This window comes from Dipodomys merriami, unplaced genomic scaffold (assembly GCF_024711535.1).
Source record: "Dipodomys merriami isolate MVZ:Mamm:240054 unplaced genomic scaffold, mDipMer1.0.p SCAF_94, whole genome shotgun sequence".
Taxonomy (NCBI): Eukaryota; Metazoa; Chordata; class Mammalia; order Rodentia; family Heteromyidae; genus Dipodomys; species Dipodomys merriami.
The window spans coordinates 2,309,211-2,331,878 of NW_027206557.1; the positions used below are offsets into that span (position 1 = coordinate 2,309,211).

Below are 22,668 nucleotides of genomic sequence, written 5' to 3' on the forward strand. Positions count from 1 at the left end.
GTAGTAGTCGTAGTAGCAGTGTTTTAGGTGGAGTCTGCATATATGTGAAATCATGTGATAGCTAAAATCATGTAATATCTGGCCTGCTGAGCTAGGCTCATCTCCCTCAATATTACTTTCACATCTGTCTATTTTCAAGTCCCCACTAAGGGCCAAGCACCATCAGACACTTGTTGATTCACTTACTGCTTTCATGACAGCTGAAGCTCAAAGGGTTGGTTGTAATAGGGACTCCATTGGCCCAGGCCAGGAGAGGCTCAGTAATTTTTCTGCAGTTAGGAAAGACCAGAACTAGAATTCCTTTGGATCTATTCAGTACTTTTTTTTTTTTTTTTTTTTGCTGGTCATGGAGCCTGAACTCTGGGCCTGGGCACTGTCCCTCAGGTCTTCAGCTCAAGGCTAGTGCTCTACCACTTGAGCCACAGCGCCACTTCCAGCTTTTTCTGCTTATGTGGTGCTGAGGAATCGAACCCAGGGCCTCATGCATGCAAGGCAAGCACTCTACCACTGAGCCACCTTCCCAGCCCCTGGATCTATTCAGTAAAAGAAACCCACACCCTCCACTCATGTGACAAAGTCAGTCATTCATAGTGTCTCTAGGACTTTACATCTTCCTTTGTGTGATCAGTGCATACAAGGTGTGGCACCTTTGTGATTTGTGCTGGGTTCTGAGTGAACAAATTAGGTGCTGGCTGGTAGCTGCCCTGAGTACATCATGGGTTGGCCAGGCATCTGTCTTATGCAGACAAAGTGAAGTTGCAAGTGTAGGTAGCCATATGTGAAGGAGGAGCTGGAAGCCCAGAGAAGGAAGTGGGTGGCAGTGTGGGGCCCAAGGGCCTGCCCTGTCCGTACATCTGTGAAAGCATTCTATCCTACTCAACTGCCCTTGACTTTATGACAATAACTGACCAGGGCATCTCAGGGCCCGTGGGACTCCCCATGGACTGCCTGAGGAACATCAGGCAGAATTGGTCCCCTTTTGATTTAAAAAGTTTCAGTGATTTTTATTTTTAACAAGTCAATGCATTTTTTTATCATGTAAATCGTCTTATTGTGAAAGTAAAATCTGTAGCTTTTCAGCTATCTGCAAAGTGACAGCGGGCGTTGGACGACCCCCAGAGCACAGCCACGCTCATGTTTCACTGCTGAAGTCCACAGGAGCCTACAGCCCAAGTGCCGCTGCCACGGAAGGCAGTGAGACTGATCATTCCATTCGTATTTGAAGGATCATGGAATGGAAATGTCAGAGTTCCCAAAAAAGAGTTCTGAAATTCCATTTACTTTATGTAACCTGACTCCACAAGTTTCATTTTGCATATATTATCTTTACAAAAACTTAAGAAAATGGCCTGGCGGCATAGCTCAAATGGTGGAACTTCTTTTCTAGCATGCACAAGGCTCTGCAGGCTGCGGATAGGACTGTCTTTAATGTCTGTTAACACTCAAAGTTTCCAATAGAATTGTGAGGAGAACCTCCTTATTATTGACACTAATAAGTTTTGTTAATTAAACTTAGTATTTTTTTAATATCCTTGTTATTTTTAAGTGGTTTTATTGGTAGTTTTCTTTGTAAGCAATGGAAGTAGCATCTTTTTTCCTGTTTCTCTGCTTTTTGCAAGAGGATGATTACATTTCTTTACATTATTAGATAAAAGCTAAATCCATTACACTTTCAACAAACTATTTCATAATTTAAGACTTAAAGGTCATGTATTGTTTTCAAGCAGGCAGATGATTGCTGAAGAGTTGAAGCGTAGGTCAGGTTTCATTTTTAAATGCCTCTGGACACATCTTTTCCTGATAATTGGAGAAATGGCCTCGGAGGGCCAATATCACTTTGTGGCTGGAATCCCCAGCTGGATTCCGAGGCCAGGAATATCATGGGGGTACCAGCTACTACAGAAGCTCCCTTCATGGTGACACAGATGTTGGCAAATCTGCCCTCCATTAGGCATGCATTTACTTGTAGATAATAGAGATGTTTAAGGGTTAGAAAATATATTCTGTTCTGCCATTGCAATTGTATTTTGGCCTGAATTAGTAATCTGGACATACATTGGCACACATTCATTGTGGGATTCCTAAAGCACATTCTATCCTTACTTGCTTATACTTCCTCTTCATGGAGGAAGAAAGATTTCTACTCCTGATTTTCAAATAGGGCCTCACGTTTATTCCTTGCTAATCTGGATGGTATTCCTCTGATTTGTGCTTCCTTCATAGTGGGATGACAGGAGCATAGGATGGTACTGCTTTTTATTGGTTGAAATAGGTCTTATAAACGTTTTGCCCAGGCTGGCCTGAAACTCTAGTCCTCTCAATCTCAACCATCACACCTAGCTTGAGACACTAAGGGATTTGCATTAACTCTGAGCCAGTCATCTACCTTTTGGAAATACAAATAATCAAGAAGATTTTCAAGATCCCTTTTGGGAACAAAGTATATTTAACTATTATACTAGGTAGATACTTCTCTGTGTATTTTCATTTATTGTAGAGCACAATAAAGCTTGGTGTGCTTCACATTTAAGAGGAATGGCTATAGGGGCTGGGAAGGTGGCTCAGTGGTAGAGCACTTGCCTTGCATGCCTGAAGCCCTGGTTTCGATTCCTCAGCAACACATAAGCAAAAAGAAAAAAGCCGAAAGTGGCACTGTGGCTCAAGTGGTAGAGCGCTAGCCTTGAGCTGAAGAGCTGAGGGACAGCACCCAGGCCCAGAGTTCAGGCCCCACGACCGGACCCCCCCCAAAAAAAAGAGGAATGGCTATAAAAGAACTTGTGCCAATAGTAGTTTCCCTATCAGATATTACCTGCTGTTATTTTCAGAAAAATTGTAACTATTTGCAAAGCCATTCACTGACAGTTTTATAAATGTGCTACTTTTTAAAAAAATCCTTTCACTTTCAATTTTATAAATGTGATTCTTTGTTTTGCAGAATAAATACTGGGGTTTGAACTGAGGACTTCACACACGCTAGCTGGAACTCTACCACTTGAGCCATGGTTCCAGCCCTGGCTTTTGCTGGTTATTTGGAGATGGAGTCCAGCAAAGTGTTTTGCCCCAGGGTTGGACTCCAGTCATGAGCCTTCAGATCTCAACCTCCTGAGATGCTGGGATTACAGGCATGAACCCCTATACCTATGGGATTTTAAGCTCCCTTAGGACAAAGATTCTGTGTTCTTTTTTTTTTTTCTCCACATCATCTGACATCTAGCACAGTGCATAGAAAAGATAATCAATCCTCATTAAAGCTGTGGGGGAATTATTATGAAAGTGACTTTGTGGATTTTAAAGTGCTTTACAAATATTCAATAGTGTCTACGGCCATACCACCCTGAATGCTCCTGATCTCAGAAGCTAAGCAGGGTCAGGCCTGGTTAATACTTGGATGGGAGACAAATGTGCAATAGTTTAAATTATAGTTTTTCAGTAAAATGAGACAAATCTCTTGTCTTTGAGCATTTAAAAATTTGTTAGTACTTACAATCTAGGAATATACTGATTGCCTGGGCCTCAGAAGATATTTACTGTTTATTTCAAACAAAGCATTGTTTTTTGCATGGTACATATGTTTTAATGTGCCATGGTGCAACAATGTTAATATTATAAGAATTATACATCTGGTGTGGGTGGCTTATACCTGTAATCCTAGCTACTCAAGAGGCTGAGATCTCAGGCTCATGATTTGAAGGCAGCCGGGGCAGAAAAACCCAGGAGACTCTGATCTCCAACTAACTAGCAAAAGGCAGAAGTGGAGGAGTTTCTCAAGTGGTGGAGCACCAGCCTTGAGTGAAAAAGCCAAATGAGAGCAGGAGACCCTGAGTTCATGCCCTAGCGTGCGCGCGCGCGCACACACACACACACACACACACACACACACCACACCCCCCCCACACCTATACACACCCCTACACACACACACACCACACCTTCAACACACACATGCATACACACACACACACATCTACACACACCCCCACACATACACACACACCTACACACACACACACCACACTTTCAACACACACACACACCTACACACACACAAGAATTATAAATACCCTGGTAAAGACAATACTTGAAGCTGATTCTTATTAGAAACAAGTAGTTTCCATAGACGTGTAGAGTTCTATAAATGTCATTACATGGAAGAGTAACAAAACAAGGACTAAAATTCAGTTGCATGAAAAGGTGAATGGAGATAAATTTAAATTTATCTTCTGCAGGCTTTCGATCCTTCATTTATGTGACATTGATCAGTATCAATATAGCATGGAACAGGAGGCTCTTATTGGTTATTGAACCTTTTTCTTTACTTTGGTCTAAGGTCTCTTGCTCATAGTAACTAACCATGTAGGAAGGGGAAATATCTCTCTTTATTCTCCATTTCCCACCAGAGGCTGGGGCTCTGCACAGCTTTCCCCATTAGGGGCTCCAATTCTCCATTTGGGGCCCTGCCTCTCACTATGGCCCTTAATACTTGACAGCCCACTTCAAGTCTCCCCCTTGCTGGCAGGTTTGCTAACCCAACTGTGTCTTCACTAATTCTTTAAAAAATTTATTGTTATTATAAAGGTGATCTAAAGAGAGGTTATAGTTTCTTAAGCCAGGTAAAGAGTACATTTCTTTTTAGACAGTGTCACCCCTTCCCTGGTGATCTCTCTCAGTTTTCCCCCCCATCCCAGTCCCACAAGTTGTATAGTTCCTTTTCAACATACTGTCCAGTGAGTTCCAGTGCTGCATTTGTTCACCCTTTGTCCCACCCTTTCTGTGGCTATTTCTGATGTTACTTTGTGGAACTCATAAATGAGATGGTTTTGTGCTCATTCTTTCTAGATAACCAAGCTGAAAATAGACAGCAATCCTTTCGCCAAAGGATTTCGGGACTCCTCCAGGCTCACGGACATCGAGAGGTGAGGCTCACTTTCTGTTTACTCTTTGGTCGAGATAAGATAAAGGGAAGGGTGAGTTTGTAAGAACACAGGCCTCTCCCCTGCAGAAACTCGAACCCTGCTGAGTCTAGCCTGCAACAGTTCCCTGCGTTCTTTCTTTCTAGCTATAAACCCTGAGATAAACTGCCAAATTCCTGCAGCCAGATCTTTCCTAGCTCTTCTTTAAGTGAGGGGACAGATGTGGACCCGTTGCTCAAGATGTGCCCTCCCCTGTAGAGGAAGAAAAGCCAGGGCTTTGTTCCCATCAAAGACGTCATCCTCTCAGTGCTTTTAAGCTATGTGATTTGTGGGGGCAATCTGTGAGGAAGTAGAACTCGGTAGACTTGGTTCTGCTGTGAATATATTGGCTAGTGCCAGGATCGAGATCCAGCATTGGAAAGGGGTCAGTGTGATTTAAGTGTAGATCACATAATTTTGACTGGCGGGTAGACAGCATGAAAAGGAGGAACATCAGGTCTCAGGACCTGTCAGAGGACGAATAAACATCTCCTCATGTGCCTGTCACTTTCTCCACCTTCTGGTTGAAATGGTTCGTGAAGTTTGGTACCATTGAGGTAATGGACAGTGAATACTGAATCTTGAGGTCCTTTGTGTACCCAAATGAATGATAAAAAAAAATATGTTTTCAAAGAGACACTTAACCTGATCAGTTATTTCTAGATCTTAACCAAACTGACTTTCTATACTTAATCCCCCCCCTTTTTTTTAAAGTACTGGATGTGAACTCAAAGCTGTGTGTTTGTTAGGCAAGGCCTCCAGTGTTTTTTTGTTGTCTGTTTTTATTTAAGATGGGGTCTTGCTTCCTGCCTGTTTGGCATCTGGACTTCAGTCTGCTTATATTAAGTTTTCCCTTGTTGCTAGGGTGACAGGTGTGCGTCACCACCTCCGGCTTCCTCCCGCTGAGATGGAGTCTCTTGGATTTTTCCATGTGGGTTGGCTTGCAAGCATGGTCCTCCTACTCTTAGCCCTCCTGCCTGGCTTAGGATGACAGGTGTGCACCAATGTGCCCAATAATGAGTTGCGAAGGTCTTGTAAACTTTTCTACCCAAACTGACCTTGACCCATTTTTCTCCCAAGAAACTAGTATTGCAAGTGTGAATTGTTCAGTGCTTCACTCTATCATTTTACAAGCTCTAATGTCTTTACTGACAGGTGCGGTACTTAGCTATTAGCCCTCTGGCATATTGCATCCCCACATCTTTGTGTGACTTGTCTGCTAGCTGCTATACATTTCAGCTGCAATCATTGCTCCCTACAGGGTCACATCTGGTCTCAGCACTTCCGTCTAAGCTCTCCTGGCAATGCAAGTCGAGGGATGTAGCAACCTCTGTCTCATTCTCCCTACGCCTTTCTAAGTGTCAGAGTGTTGAGAGGTGGTTCGTTGGGAAGGAAAGGCTTGGTGGGCAGGCAGAGAAGCCAAAAGGGCTGGCCAATTATTGGATTTGAGTCACAAAGAGATGAATTAGTTGGAGAGCCCTATAAATGGCTGGAGATGGTGAGATCAGGACAAGAAACCCAGGCTTGGAGTTGATAATCTATTGCAAAGTACCAAGAGCAGGCAAGTGGGTGAGTTCAGTTGGAAGAGCCATCAGTCTATGAGAGTATGGTACCAGTTGTCTAGATGTCAAAGGCCTCTTGCTTTAGGTAATGACTTTTTGTGAGGTGATTCCCTATTTGTGAAGGCCAGGAGCTTGAGTGCAGATGAGTTTGTGCAGCTGAGATGATGTTAAATGACTTTTCTTTAAGTTTAATTTTGGACTGGGGCAATAGTATGTGTTGCCCACGTGTGCACCATGTTCTGTCTGGTCAAGGGTAAGCATGATCTATCAGGAGTGAAAGTCTTGGGATAGAAACTCAGGTTGGCCTTTTCCTGGGTAAATGATCTTTTGGCGAAGTCACTGAGCCTGGGAATCTGTTTCCATCTAGAAAATGACAAGAGTAACCACTTATTCCTTTATTGGAGGATCAAACAAGATGAAATTTAGGAAAACACTTTATGAATCTCAAGTCAAAACCCTTCCTAGATAAATGTTGCATCAAACTATTGTGCCTATCTAAGTCATTCTTCATTGTCGTAATGAACTGTTTCTTGGGTATAAACAGTCTTGAAGTCACTTGTGTTCCTAAGAGCTAGGAGATTGCAGTCTGACTGAAGGGCGGGTTGGGTAATGTGTGTTGACTAAGCATCCTGATGGGGTGATTCTGGAGGACTGAGAAAACACGCTTACATGACTAGCTTGACGTCTTCAAGACAATGCAGTGATGATGATGTCTCTGAAAATCAGCTTTGCATGACCTAAGTAGTGTGAAATTAAGCCAAGGTTTTGGATTTCATTTCCAGGTATTTAAGTCTGAATTTTTCCTAAACAGCCTTTGGGGATGAGACAAATCAGATCAATTGATCTTTAGAGACCTAAAGAAATTAAATTAGTCTGGAGTCAGTTACTGCACTAAACCATCCAGTAATTGAATTGCTCCTTGTAACTGATTGAAAACGGCCCTATCTGTAACAATATTGGGAGCTTTTCTTTATAAAAGATCGGAGAGAAAAACACATCTTTTTATGACATGATGACAGATATTGCACTTCTCTAACCTAATTGAGTAGGATGTTATAAATATGTGACCTTAATGATTTCAAGGTTCCTGTTCGAGATTTACAGCTTACCAGGTAGGGCAGCCAAACAAAAGTGTCTATGGGGTTGGCCCTGTTTGCTCAGACCTGGACATTTCACAGTGCTCTTCCTTCTAGAACTGCGGGAGCTTTCCTGACAGTAGGTTTCTTCCTCTGCTTCCACTAAGGTTCCATTCAGAGTTAAATGTCAGTCTTATTCTAGAGAAACACACCTTCCCAGTAGGAAACTCCATCTCCTTGTCATCATTATTGGACTGCTTTATCATTCTGAAAATCAGCTTTGTATGACTGATAAATGGAAGAGTTTTCTCACCGTGTCTGTTGTTTTCTCTCACTATGATTTCTATTCTGCACTGTCCTCACTCCAAAATTAGGTATAAATATTAAACTGTACACTTCCTATTACTTTTTTGCCTCCTACATGCTTTCTCTAATGTATGTAGTATTTGTTTTGGTAGAAGGAATCAAATAGAAATATCATTATATTTTACAAGTGGTTTCAATAGCATATAATTATCAATATATTGATTTTCTTATTAATAATTCTCTATCATGTGCCAAACTCTTATCTGTACTAAATTGAGAGCATAGGAAAATATTGGCTGACACTTCAGTATCTAAGATGGTAAGCCTCTGCCCTTTTTATTTTTTTTATTTTTATTTTTTGCTGGTCCTGGGGCTTGAACTACAGGGCCTGAGTGCTGTCCCTGAGCCTCTTTGTGCTCAAGGCTAGCAATCTACATGTGAGCCATAGCGCCACTTCTGGCCTTTTCTGAGTAGTTTATTGGAGATGAGTTTCACAGGATTTTTTTTTTTCTGGCCTGGCTTGGCTTTGAACTGTGATCCTCAGATCTCAGCCTCCTGAGTAGTTAGGATTACAGGCGTGAGCTACCAGCGCCTGGCTCTCTGCCCTTTCTTACTTGTTACTTTCAAATCTTGTTGTTGTTCATTGATCTTTATGCTTCCAGTCTTTGCAGTCATTTTGCCAAGTCTTCAGAAACAATCTCATGGAACATTGATTGACCCTAGGTTGAGTATATATAATATTTGGGGGGATAAAATGCAAACCTTCACAATTCTGAGGCTTCCCTTTTAGAAATATGCCACTGGTTTGTCATTGCCATCAAAATGTCCACTTACATTTTGAAACATCTTAGTACTTTTAAGTTCATCAGTCCCAACACACATTTTCTTATGCAAGTGGCCACAGGTGACAGGAGAGGACTTGGCATCCGAGTCTCTCTTAAGGGAGAGGGAGGAGAGAGTAAAAGCAATAACCTATGATATTTGAATCTAGAAGGGAGGAAACAAGACAGGTAAAACTGTGAATCTTCTATATTGAGGTGTGTTAATTTGGGGAGGAGTGTGTGGGGAGGCAGTCCTATGGCTTGAACTCAGGGCCTTGGTGTTGCCCCTGAGCTTTTTTGCTCAAGGCTAGTGCTCTAGTGCTCGAGTCACAGCACCAATTCTAGCTTTTAGGTGATTAACTGGAGATAAGAGTCTCCCAGACTTCCTTGGCTGGCCTGACTTTGAACCTCAGTCCTCAGATCTCAGCCTCCTGAGTAGCTAGGATTACAGGTGTGAACCACCAGCAACCCGGCATACTGAGATGTGTGTTAGGTATAAAACAAAAACTCAGGAGTCTCTTTCTTCCCATCTCAAAAAGAGAAAGAAAGAGAGAGAGAGAGAGAGAGAGAGAGAGAGAGAGAGAGAGAGAGAGAGAGAGAGAGAGAGAGAGAGAGAGAGAGAGAGGGGAGGGAGGGAAGGAAGGAAGGAAGAAAGGAAGGAAGGAAGCAAGGAAGGATGGAAGGAAGGAGGGAAGGAAGGAAGGAAGGAAGGCAGCAAGGAAACAATTGTACCTGGACTACCTTGTGAAGACTGGATATTAGAAGAAAATGAGTGAGTATCATTATTAGTTGAAAACTATTGATTAGGTAATAAAGAGTGTCTTAGCTGGATGCCAGTGTCTCCCTCCCATCACCCTGGCTTCTCAGGAGGTGGCAATCAGGAGGCTCTTGGTGTGAGGCCTTCCTCTTTCCTCTTGGGGCTCCCCATGCTTTTGATGTTCAGTTCACACCCTTTGGCTGTTGTTTCCTAATCTCCCTTGGTGGTTCCTCCTCAGCACATCCCACTATGAATGCCGATGTCTTCTGAGCCCTTGCCTTCTCAGTCTGCATTTATGCTGGGTCCTCTGACTCTGCTTTAGACTCTTACATGCTGATGATTTCCAATGTGACATGCCTTGTTCTCTTTGATCCAGAGTCAGGCTCTTGCTTTTACTTTTTTCTTCCCCTTAAGAGAACCTGGGATTTTACACACCTGAAACGGAATGACTAACCACCCTCCCCTGCTCCCGCTCTCCCCTTCCTGCTTCCATCCTTTCCACGTTCTGCCCAAACACCCAGGGGCCACCCTTGACTTCTGTTTTCCCCTCCACAGCCAAAGAGTTGATCAGTCTTGACAACTAATCATTCTAAATATGGCAAAGAGGTTCACTTTTCATGTTACCACCCGGACTGAACACTGCTGTCTCTCTCCTAGATTAGTTAGGCTAATTTTCTAAGTGATCTTTCTCCTCCACACTTACAGCCCTTCAGTGAAGCAAGGGGAATGATCTTGCCAAAGAGAGGGAGTTGGATTGTATTCCACATTCAGAGTTCTCCCATGTATCATCTTCTCATTTAGAGAAAACTCCAAAGATGTTATAGAATTTACCCCACACCTCTCAACCCATCTACCCTCTCTCGGCTCACATGCTGCAGCTCCACATGACTCCTCATCTTCCCTGGAACAAGCTCAGGACCTGCCCACCTTCAGGATCTTTGCCCTTGCTTTCTGCCCATGCTATGCTCTCCTGACATCTGAGTGGCCCAGTCATTGGCATTTTGTTTCTTAATGTATCTTCAGGCTTTGAAACACGCCTGGTATGACTGAGCACTCAAGTACTTGTTGAGTGAATGAATGCTGTGTCTTCTTAAAAATATCACGCAGAGTATTGATACTTGAAACAATCTTGTTCGAAGGTCTTCATTTTTTTAAATTTAAAAATGGACCTGTCATGAAGTCTTCTGATAACTGATGTGTTTAGTGTTAGAACCATGTCTGATTTCTGTTCGATTTGCTTTGTCTTTTAATTTCTCTTCTAGTTTTTGTTGTATTTATCAAATTCTTTTCTCTTTTATAATTTATAATGACAATGAATACTCCAAGTTCTCCATGTGTCAGGAAGGGCCATAGACCTGACACATTTTATTTAGCTATGCTTCACATAGAAGAAACTGTGATCACTTCTATTTCCTAGATGAGATAACTAGCTTTAGAAAGAGAAATGCATATGGTTTATTTTTGAGCTGAGCCTCAAGCCCACGTCAGTTCGTCAGAAAACAAAATTGCTAAAAGCAAACTGTATCAATATGGAAGGACAGGTTTGTGTCTTTCTGTATCAGGATCTACTAGCAACAAATCCACAAACTACAACAAACTACAATCCCATTGTCTTTATGTACAGAATACTCTTGAGTTCAATTGGTAGCCATGACCACGGCAATCACAAGTTCTCCATCCCAGTCCTCATTGCCAACATCAATAGCGTTCATATCCCCCATCACATCACATACAAGGAGACACTGATTTAGATTTCTCATTGGTTATGTGATACAGAATCTCTAAGAAAGGGTCAAATCTGTCACAGGACTCAAAAGGACCAGGTTGATTGACAACAAAGGCAGAAAGCTGATAGAGTTGTAAAAGAGTGAGGATGGTCAGAACCCAGTCACAGACCTGTACTGCCATCACTGCCAAGGTTCAGAGCTGGCAGGCCCAGGGGAGGCAGGCAGTTTTGAGTGGGAAGCATTAAGCAGAGAGACTGTACTGAGCTACAGCCTGGGGATAAAGTAGGAGCTCTTTGTTGGGCAGGCCATGATGCACACAGGTCCTCTAATGACAAGTCATGATGTACTAGGGTATCCTTCCTTCATTTATATGTTCCAGGTGTGAGGGTTGCACCATTTGTTGATCTGGCGTGTTCATGGTTCTGGTTTCCTTGATACGGTTTTGGTACAGCTGCACGAAGTGAGTGTGGCTCATGGCTGTGCTGGACAGATGGTGCTATGGACTGTGCACACAGAGGACTCTGCCTTCTTACTTGCCGCAGCATGGAGGACAGTACTGTTTTTATAAAATTAAGTCACTCAAGGCAAGGCACAGTCTGAGAACTGCTGCTTGAGTCACCAGAACCTGGTACAACCCAACCTTTAGAAGGGCCCTTTCCCTAATGTTCAGAATGTTGTTTTAATTATTGCCTATAATTTCAAAAAGAAAATAATTGTAATATCCATAGGTCGGCTTTTTTCAAGTCTGAAACTACATTCTTCTTATAAAACAGGTAAAAAGAGATGATATGTACTCCTCCCTGGGCCAATACTTTTTTGCTTAAATAATTCAGGAGGTAAATTTTTATCTTTATTGACTTTATCAAACCTTTTCCTTAATGTTAACATAAGGATTGCAACATTTTAACAATCACCATCAATTTAGATCTAACTCTGGTCTTTCCCATTTCCTGTGTACTGTTTATATCTTCTGCACTGTCTCCAGTGACTGGACTTGAACTCAACTTTGTTCTCAATTGCTGGTAAATACTGAATAATTGCTTGAGCAAGGGAGGTGAGTGTCTTCCTTATAAGGATATTAGTCAGATTGCTGTTGCTTTGACTAAATGCCTGAAATGACAAGAGTTGATTTTGGTTCAGAGGCTTCAGTAGATGGCTCCATTGAGGGTAGGCCCTAGGAATGGGTGAAGAGAGGGGTTGCTCACCTCATGGTGTTCAGGAAGCAAAGAATGAGAACAGAGCATCAAAGACAGGCTGACAGTGACCTACTTCCTGCAATGAGACCCCAAATATTCTTCCTAAAGGCACATTCAGCTCTACACGCTGCAAGGATTGATCCATTGATAAGGTCAGCACCTTGGTGATCTAATTACCACTCAGTAGCTCCTGTTGGGGACCAAGCCTTCTGCACATAGAATCTCTGTGCACGTTTTAAACCATAACTGTTACCAATTTTGTCATTACTGGGTTGCAGTGTTTTTTCCCTCTGAACGTTCCACTCTTCCTTTTAAGTAAGTCATTTGGCTCTTATGGATTATAGAATAAAAATAAAAGCTCATGGTCTCTTCTTTGTAAGAAACTCGCCTGTTTTCTCTCTGTCTGTTGAAAATGTTTTCAGAATCTTTTGCTTAAAACTCAGAAATTCTGTTAGCATCTGTCAAGCTGTCGATTTTTCATGAGTCTTTAAATAAGATTGAAGTTTTCACATTGACAACTCAAGTCTTAATTGAGCCCAGGAAAAAATTCTGGGTTTGTTTCTCTCCTCCCTCTTCCAATGACTTCTGTGTTTGTCTCTAAGCTTCCACTTGGCCAGCTCCAATCAGGCTCTTACGCTCCTGTTGAATGTATGTTTTCTATCTCTTGAACCTTATCTCTTTCTTTTTTTACTCTGAAGTTTTGCAGAATTTCTTTCAGCTTTCTAATTTTCAGGTTCTGGGTCCTTGGGCATCTAATATTCTTCCTTACAGTCTTACTGAGTTTCTGTAAAATGTGATGACTGTTATTTTGTCCTGTGCAATGATGAGCTCAGAATGTTTCAGTGCCATGCTTCTTTTTTTTTTTTTTTTTTGCATGAGAAAATATTTATTCAACATTATCTAGGGCTGGAAGGAGCTGGAAATAGCCGGCGTGCCAAGCGCAGGGGAATCGATAGAGAAAGCAGAGGGGGGGGGGGGTGCAAGTGGAGTGCGCGTGGTGTGCTCACTCGCAGGACCAAGGCAGCCACGGATGTCTGGAACAGCATGGGCTCCACGCAGAAGGGCAGCTGGAGCCCGGCCATCAGGGCCACAAACGGATGGGGAAACCATTTTCAATGCCCGGCAGGGTTGAGCTATAATACTGCTTCATGCTAATCAGAGGAAAATGAGGCCATCCTGTGATCCACAAGATGTCACAGCAGGTGACAACAGAGAGCGACTTCCCATGTCAGCCGAGGACAAGCGAGATCATCTCCTCTCCACACGCACGCGTGCTACTTTTATGACGTTTTTATTTTATGTGGTTTAAAATTTTTTTTTACGTTATCTCTCTTTTTCTTTTTTGGTAAAATATGTCTTGGTGAAGGTTCAGGGATAGATGCTTGCTCTTTCAGAAGCTTTTCACTGCTACGTAATATTCCGAAATATGGTGGCCCTATCCTATACTAGGGATCTGTGAATATCTGCCAGCGCATCGCTAGGTGAAGTCATGGCTCACTCTGTCTCCGTCTGGCTCTCTGTTTATAAAGGTGAGCGTTTCTCCAAGTGGATTGGCTCTGGATGACAACTACCATTTTGAATAGTGTTCGAGTCCCTCCCAATAGTGCCATGCTTCTTACTCTGTGTGCTTCACTAGTACTGCCTGCTTCAATGCTGCTAACAATGGGAAAACACATGTTGGAAAATTTAAATATCCTTCTTTTTCTTGCAACAGATTTGTTGCAAAGGAAATAATTAGCTAGGCTTCATTAAGTGACTTTTCTTGTTTCCAACTGCTGTTTCATAAGATCCTGCTGATTTTCTTCAACTATTTTTATGTAATGGAATATCTGCTCATTGAATATTAAGATTAATGTTAAATAAAAGTGCTCTGTCAGCTCTTCAAATGCAGAATACATGTATTGTTAATTCGTCAGTGTGGAAATAAGAGTATTTCCTTGTGTGTTAGAGAGTGATTGCTGGCAGGAGGAGGCAGCCTCTGAAGAGAACGTTGACTGCACGTTGACGTTGTGGTGATCTCTGCCTGGCCTGGCAGCCAGGATCCAGCTAGGGCAATGCTGTATCCACCCCAGCACCACGACCTTGTTTCCAGAACTGTCATCAGCCATAGGCCACACAGCCTTCGGTGTACCAAATGCACTGGCACTGAGAGTGCTCCGGTGAGATTTCTTCCTTCTAAACCCCAACAGTAAGGACTTGCCTCCATTGACTAGTCAAAGGTCTGTGTTCATGTATAACCTTTGTTAATCCAAGTGAGGGGCGAGGTGAAGCTTTCCTCCTTGCTCACTGATGAATGTCAGACTACTAAATGTACCCCCTCTTCCTTCTTTGTGGCTGCAATAGCTAAGTGTGAAGTTGGCACCCTCCTCATTTTCTGGCTTTCGCTTGTATTCTTCATTCTTTGGGTGTGTCAGGAAATTAAATACATAAACTTATATCACTCTGTGAGGTTGGAATTCACTCTGAGAGTCCCTGTGGGAAGTGATTTGAAAACAGCTTACACCGACTGAAACTTTCAGACTCATGAAGTTTGGACACAAGCCCAGTAGGATACAGGTCTCTCTGTTCAGAACTCAGCTACTCTATTAGTTTAGATGAGGAAGGAGGCATTCAGAAACCAAGCTGCAAATCTAATACTCTGGGAATTTGTAGAAATTTCAACTGCCTCGGGCAATGAAGCAGTAAGTCTTGTAGCAGATTCAATAAAGAGGCTTACAGCTTGCAGATAACTTATAGGTCTTTCATAATGACTTACAGAGATAGAAGTAAGTAGCATTCATTCTGTGAGAACCTAGGCTGGTTTGCCTCTTTGAATCAGCCAATAGTCCTGAGGATCCCCTAATCACTCTACCAGTTCCCCCATAGCCTCACTTTATAGAGGAAGTCGAAGCCCAGTTGTGATAAGGAATCTGATTGCACAGCTTTTGCGAAAACTATTTTTTAAATTCTCCAATGAAAATAGACTTAGTATAAAGGTTTTCATGCATGAGATAAAAGCACTTTTGTTAGGTAACAGTTAAAATTTTCTAGTAACTAAAATCTATTAATTTAATAAAATAATCTGTTAGACCAACAACAGATAAAGGGAATGGGTAATTCCTCTTTTTAAATTATAGTTACTACAAAATTCCTTTAACAAGGCATCTTTCTTTCTTTTTTTTTTTTCTTGTGCCAGTACTGGGGCTTGAATGCAGGGCCTGGGTGCTATCCTTGAGCTCTTTGATCAAGGCTGGCACTCTACAACTTGAGCCACACCTCCATTTGTGGCTTTTTAAATGTTTTTTTTTAATTGCAAAAATACTGTACAGAGGGGTTACAGTTACATGAGTAAGGTAATGAGTACATTTCCTATCGAGCATTGTTACCTCCTCCTTTGTTTTTCCTCCACCATCCCTTCCCTCCCCACCTCTCCCACCGGCCCCCCCCCCCACTCAAGTTGTACTTGTGGCTTTTTACTGGTTAATTGGAGATAAGAGTCTCACAAACTTTTCAAACTGTAATTCTCCAATTTCAGCCTCCAGAGGCTTGAGAGGCTTGAGCCACTCATACTTGGCTGTTTGTGTTTTTCAGAGGGACTTCTTTATTCACAGAGACTAAGATGAAGCATTTATTTTTACCACATTGTGTGAATGGGTATGACAAGCCAGGAACCCAAGTCTCAGGATTCATTTTCATAACTGAACTTGGAGTTATAAAATAATCCAAGTTTGCTCTTACTTGTATCTACCTGAGAAAAGGAGGCTCACTTCCTGTCTTCCAACTCAGTGATGTTTATTTATATTTTCAGTAATCTGCACTTTGCACGAGACATTCTTTCTTCCAGTTGGCACAGCCCTGGAACTTACGAAACTGCCTGAGAGTTTTTGTGCCCTGCCCCATCCCCACAGTGGTATAGTTCATTTCTTCAAGTTGCTAATGACAATATAAAACTAGAACTATATACTGCTGTGAAAAAGAAAACCAAAAAGAATTTAGTCAAATAAATAAAACTAAAATAATCTCAAAGCTTTGGAAAAGATTAGAGCTATTTTTTATTTCCCAGGATGGATTGTATATTTCCATTCTCAAATTAAAATTGATGATTCGTCATACATCTCAAATTGTATTATATAAAAGTTCTCATTTATTAAGAAGTGTGTTAAGCTACTAATATTGATGTGCTGCAATTTACAATACTTATGCATAAAATCTTTAGCAAAACATTGTAACAAAGAGTTATTTATAAAGATCCGGTGAGACTAGATATAAGCATGAACAAAGTGATAAGAGAAAAGAGCTTGGAATATTTTGCTTTCTATAAATTACATTTGCTTTTAATGGATTTGACATTTTCCCTCTGAATACAATTTTGGTCAGGCCTATATCTAGAATGTTAGAATTTGAGTTGCTATAACATTTAACTTTTATTTGATTTTGCTTCTGATTGGAAGGCTTAAGTGAATCACAAAAAGTTGTAGAGACTAGAAGTGTCCATTTCTTCTGAAATAAGAATGATTAAGTGACCAGCTTTTGGAACACATAACCTTGATACTTCTTAACAATTAAGATTATTTGTGTTACCTGTAAACATGTATGATGCATTCATGTGCCAGGTACTAGGTCATCTCTTGTACTGATTTACCTCACCTTAATCATAACCTGAAGACGGAGAGCTTACCAAATCCCTCATTATACAGGAGAGAAATGGGAGACGTGGAAAGATGAGGTTCTCTGTTTTCAAACTCAGCTCACAGGTGCCAGAGCTGGGCTTAAGTTAAGCTGAAGTGAACTAAGTGACTCAGATTCATTTGAGTGATTTTAAGTGATTCTGAATATTTCGGTAAGTACAGCAAAGTCATCTCCACTACCCTCCATTGCCTTCAATAGAAGGCTGGGGTTGTGCCTGTGACAGATTTCTTTCCTGGAATTGATGCTACAAAGCAGTCAGAAGAGATCTTTTGTCGATCACCTGTGTTCTTTCTTGGTAGACAGTAATTAAGCATTAGATACTAGAAAGGCTGAACTTCAATAATGATACCCCTATAATTTTCCCTTTTCAATCCAAAGGTTAAGTTTACTAAAGCTCCAGTCTCATGCATTAGGATATGGCAGAACTGAGTATTCATGGTACTGACATAGCTTAGAATGCCCAAACCACTCAACCTATTAGGGGAATCATACCTCATGTTTCAGGGTACAGCATCTTAGAGATCCTTGCAAAAGGCTTCCAGGCTAAACAAAATCTTTGCACTTTCCACTCTGCTGCAAAGAGGGATTAGATGTAAAGTACACAGTGTAGGCTGACTGCTCTTTGTAACGTCTTGGAAGAGATGGCTCTGATATGCACACTGTGTTCAATCACTTAAAAGGCAATAATGCAATTACTCCATCCGTTATAGAAGAACTGCCACTGCTCTCAGTTCACTTTCAGGCCTGACACAAGTAAATCACTTTGATAAAACCCCCTTCCCCCTCCTGCAGATGAGCATAAGTAATGATACCAGCGATCCAGCAAGGACAAAATGAATATAATGTACTTTTTATAGAAAAGCAAAATGTTTCACAAGGCAGTGATTCATCATGTTATTTGGAAGATGAGTTTTCTTTTGTGTGTATGAAAGACGCTCACACGATCTTAGAGAGGCAAAAATACACAGTCTTCTTTGGAAATTAAATGCTTGAATTTAGTGTTTTATGTACAAATTATGGAAAGAAGGATACAGCTTGAAATATTCCATCCATTGCTTGGGGCCACTGATGGCCATTGAGGGCTATTCTTTTATAACCCTGTTAAAGGAAAATATTTTCTAGGATATTGAAACAAATTCTTTCCTTACACGAAAATATCTCCTTATTCTTTCCCAAGTGTACCTGAAATATTATCAACATGTTCGTATGGCTCAGATTTAAAGGGCATCAGCTTGAATGTATATTTTATCATTTGTCTTTGGGTTACTCAGTCCATTTGTTTTCCTTTATAATGGCCCAGGTAATCCAAAATGATGGTCATTCTCTAATATTACAGTGAATGAAGTCTTTGAGGAAGTTTCATTAGCTATTAAAACTGCTAGATTGCACATTCCTAGAGTGTAATTCTAAAATGATTAAAATTTATGACAGGTAGCAGGCTAGTTAGGTTCTATGTTCTGCTATACTATCATTTCCATTACCCTTTTTTTTGGCGGGCATAACACATATGAATTGACTATGGTATATATTATATTATTATATATTATATATTATATTATTATTATATATTATATATTATATATTATATAATATATATATTATAATATATTATATATTAATTAATGGGCTTCAGTGTGTTATTTCAATACATGCATACTCAATGTGCAAATCAAACCCATCCTCCTTTTCCCATCCTCCTACTCCCCCTTCCCAACCATTGCTAGCCTTCCTTCAGATTCGCTTTTTACTTTTCAATAAAGTTTGATACTTGTCCTTTTGTAGCAAATTCAACACAATGCCCTTCAATTTAGCCATTTTGCTGCAAATGATAGAATTTCATTTTCTTTATGGATTAGTACTCCTGTGTAAGTGTGTGTGTGTGTGTGTGTGTGTGTGTGTGTGTGTGTGTGTATACACTTCTTTATCCATTCGTCTATTGATAGGTCCCTAGGTCGATTGTCTTATTGCAAATGGTGCCTCTACAAACTTGGATTAAGTAGGAATCTCCCTGGCATGCTGATTTTACTACCAGAAGGGGGAGTCGATGGATCATATGCACATAGTTCATTCACCAGTACCTCTCGGTGAATGATAAAAAGTTTGCTTCAGGGATATTTAAACATAGGTTGCATTTTAAAGCAAGTGACTCACTATAGCAAAGACTCACTAAAGCAAAGACTCACTATAGTTTACCATTTTCTCATGAATGTGTTAATTTTTGTCAATCCAGTTTTATGATAGGTACAATTTTGTCCTGAATTACAAGTAACATTCTAGTCAATTTTCTAGGTAATATTATATAGGAAGAACAAAAGTAAGGATGACAGCAGACATCATGTCAGAAACAAAGTGAGATGACAGTGAAGTAATATCTTCCAAGAACTGAAAGAAAAAAATTGGTCAGCCTAGAACCCTATCCCACAAAAGCTATCATTCAAAAGCCAAAAGCATAATAAATATTTTTTTCCATATGTCTATAAAAACTGGAGTTTGATACCAGCAAGTTTCATTATAGATACGTTAAAAGCAGGGTTTCAGGTGAAAGAGATTTTTTTTTCTAATGAAATGGTCTTTATTTCTTTGATGTGAAGCTGGGTAAGTGTGTACCAGGCCTTGGCTGTGCTGTGAGGCTTTTCTGGAGCGGGCAGCCAGTATAGGGTGCTTTGGATCTTTCATGCCAGCCACAGACATGTCATAACCATCCCTTTGTTTCCAATCTGCCAAGACTCCAGGGAGTAAAAGCAAATTGCTCCGTGGTCCTGAGCCAAGGCCAGCTCCTACAATGACTCTGTTAGAAATCACTCCACAGGGCAAAGAAAAAAAGAAGAAAATTAGAAAATATTTTGAGCTAAAGGAAAATAAGTCTACTACATATAAACCTCACAGGATGCTAAACCATTACTCTGGAAACTCATAGTTCCAAATCCCTCTGTTAGAAATGCAGAAGCATCTCCTAACTATAATCTTAACTTCCTTCTCAAGAAACTGGGAAAGGAAGAACAAGAAAGACTCAAAGTAAGGAACAGAAGGAAATAATAAATATTTGAGTAGAAATTAGTGGACCAGAAAACACTAAACAATAGAGAAAAATCAGTGGCGCCAAATGTAGAGAAAACTAATGAAACCGACAATCAAGTAGGGAAGAAAACACAAATCATCAGCAATGAGAGGAGGGGCCTGATTGACCAAACTCAGTATTCTTTTGTGGATATGGAAAGGAAGGTTAGTAAAGGAACATTATTACGTACTGAACACTCACACTTCTCATTTTGCCAAATGAAATAGACAAGTTTCTTAAAGCTGCAAACTACCCTATCTCATCAAAAGGGATCAATAAAGCCAATAGTTGTGAATTTGTAGTTAAAAACATTTCCATCACACACCTTCATAAAGTATGTTAAGGAGTTGTAGAGAATTGAAGTGTGTTTATTACCAATAGCAGCCTTGATAACCACAATAATTTTTTTCCATGTGTAAACACTGAAATTATACCACAGGAGTATTCTTTGTGTTCTGTGTATTTCAGCAGCCAGCTTTCAGTGAATGCTAAAATCCACTCATTTGTACCTGAACATAGGCCAGGAAGTGGGATGATTACTTCTATTAGTTCTGAACCACTTGGAATGAATTCATTCTGAACTCCCGCCACTAAAGTCATTGGTGTTTGAGCACCAAATGGCTAGCATGATTGTCAAGTTAACTTGTGCGGTATGTCAACTTTAAATCAGCCTAATGTTTCCTGACTAAAAATGTTAAATGACATATATGGGTTTAAAAAACTGGATTTGTAGTTGACATTAATGAATTAATCCTCCTCAGTTCATGTTTTAAATAAGGGTAGGAGTTTTGTGCTAAGACTCTTTTAAGTTATGTGTACCCTGTATTCATTATAAAGTAAAATGGTTTTTATGATCACCCTTATTGTCTTCCTTGAAATACATTGTTATGAAAAAAATTATAGTGAAATCATCTTGGGAAATAGAGGGGAAAAAAAGCAACGTATTTATTGTTCTGTTTACCATATTTTAGAACTCACATTCAAACAAGTGTTTTGTAGTTTTACATTCCCTTTTTACCCATTTAATATGGAGAATGTAAATTTTTCTCCCAAGTTGCATATTGTCAATTCTAGTATTAATTCAGCAGCAATGATAAATATGTACTAAACATGGAAATAAAGTTTAATTCTATTAGAAAAAAAAAAACTTTTCCATAAGAAAACTTCAAGACTTCACTGTTAAGGAAGAAATTACAATTCTATCCAAGCTCTTCTAGAAATTTGAAGGGAAGAATTTTCTTCTTCATTTTTTGGTGCCAGTACCAGGCCTCGAACTTAGCTCAAGGCCTTATTTTCTCACTTGGCTTTGAGCCATGACTCAGTCTCTCATTATGCTGGTTAATTGGAAGTGAGTCTCAGAGGCTTTTCTGCCTGGGCTAGATCTCAGCGTCCTGAATAGGGATTATAGGTAGGAGCCATTGGTGTCCCAGTAGGGAATACTTTTAAACTAGTATTATGAGACCATCATCACCTTAATGCTAAAACTAAAGAAGGATACTATAAAATAGAAAACTATATCCCAGCATCCTTTAGGAATATACATGGAAAAGTTCTAAAAAAAATCTAGTTAATCAGGTTCCAACAAAAGTATAACAATATAATTGACTTGAGTTAAGCTCAAAAATGCAAAATTAGGTTACTCTTTTAAGTTCAATTTATGTAACTGACCATATCAGTGATTCCAAAAAAGGAAAACTATTTGATCTCTCAGTAGGCAGAAAACACACACACACATACACAGCCACTTAACAAAATCCAGAATCAATTTCTGATTTAAAAAAAAAAAAACTTGAGCAAACTAGAAACGGAAGGGAACTGTTTCCGTGTGATAAAAGGAAATGACAAAAAACCCTGAGGGCTAATGTTATACCTAACAGCAAGCTACTAAGTGCTCTCTGTAAGATAAAGAATAATCGTGTATGTCCAACTTGTGCAGCTGCCAGCTCAGACTTGTACAGACTTGTACTGCCATTTCAGTAAGTCAGGAAAAGTAAACAAAATTAAGAAAGAGTATGAGGCTGGGAAGGTGGCTCAGTGGTAAAATGCTTGCCTTGCATGCATGAGGCCCTGGGTTTGATTCCTCAGCACCACATAAGCAGAAAAAGCCAGAAGTGGTGTTGTGGCTCAAGTGATAGAATACTAGCCTTGAGCTGAAGAGCTGAGGAACAGTGCCCAGGCCCAGAGTTCAAGCCCCATGACGGACCAAAAACAAACAAACAAACAAAAAATGAAGATAATACAGGGGTGAATTTGATAAAAATACATTATATGCATGTTGTACCTATTACAATGAAGTCCTTTTGTGTACTTAATTTATACTAATGAAATTTTAAATATTATGATTGCAAAGAAAGAATTAAAGATACCTCTGTTCACAGACACCGTGACAACCTATAGAGAAAATTCAGATCTATAGGAAGGCTATGAGCTATTTAGGGATTAATCTGGTACAAAGCTTTGCTGAGAAAAGCTAGATAAAAAAGACCTAAGCAAATGGAATATATTGCTTCAATGTGAAGATGACAGTTCTAAACAAATAGATCTAACG

General features: G+C 40.3%; 1 protein-coding gene across 2 annotated transcripts in view; it reads left to right on the forward strand.

Moving 5' to 3' along the window:
- Positions 1-22,668, forward strand: part of Tbx20 (T-box transcription factor 20) — a 48,718-nt gene that overhangs the window by 14,934 nt on the left and 11,116 nt on the right. Inside the window, exon 6 of one of the 2 annotated variants that reach the window (XM_070014276.1) lies at positions 4,837-4,913. In XM_070014276.1, coding sequence (XP_069870377.1) covers positions 4,837-4,913 — 77 coding nt within the window. Of the gene's footprint in view, positions 1-4,836; positions 4,920-22,668 lie in introns of those variants that run through there. The other variant, XM_070014277.1, reaches the window with a different exon arrangement.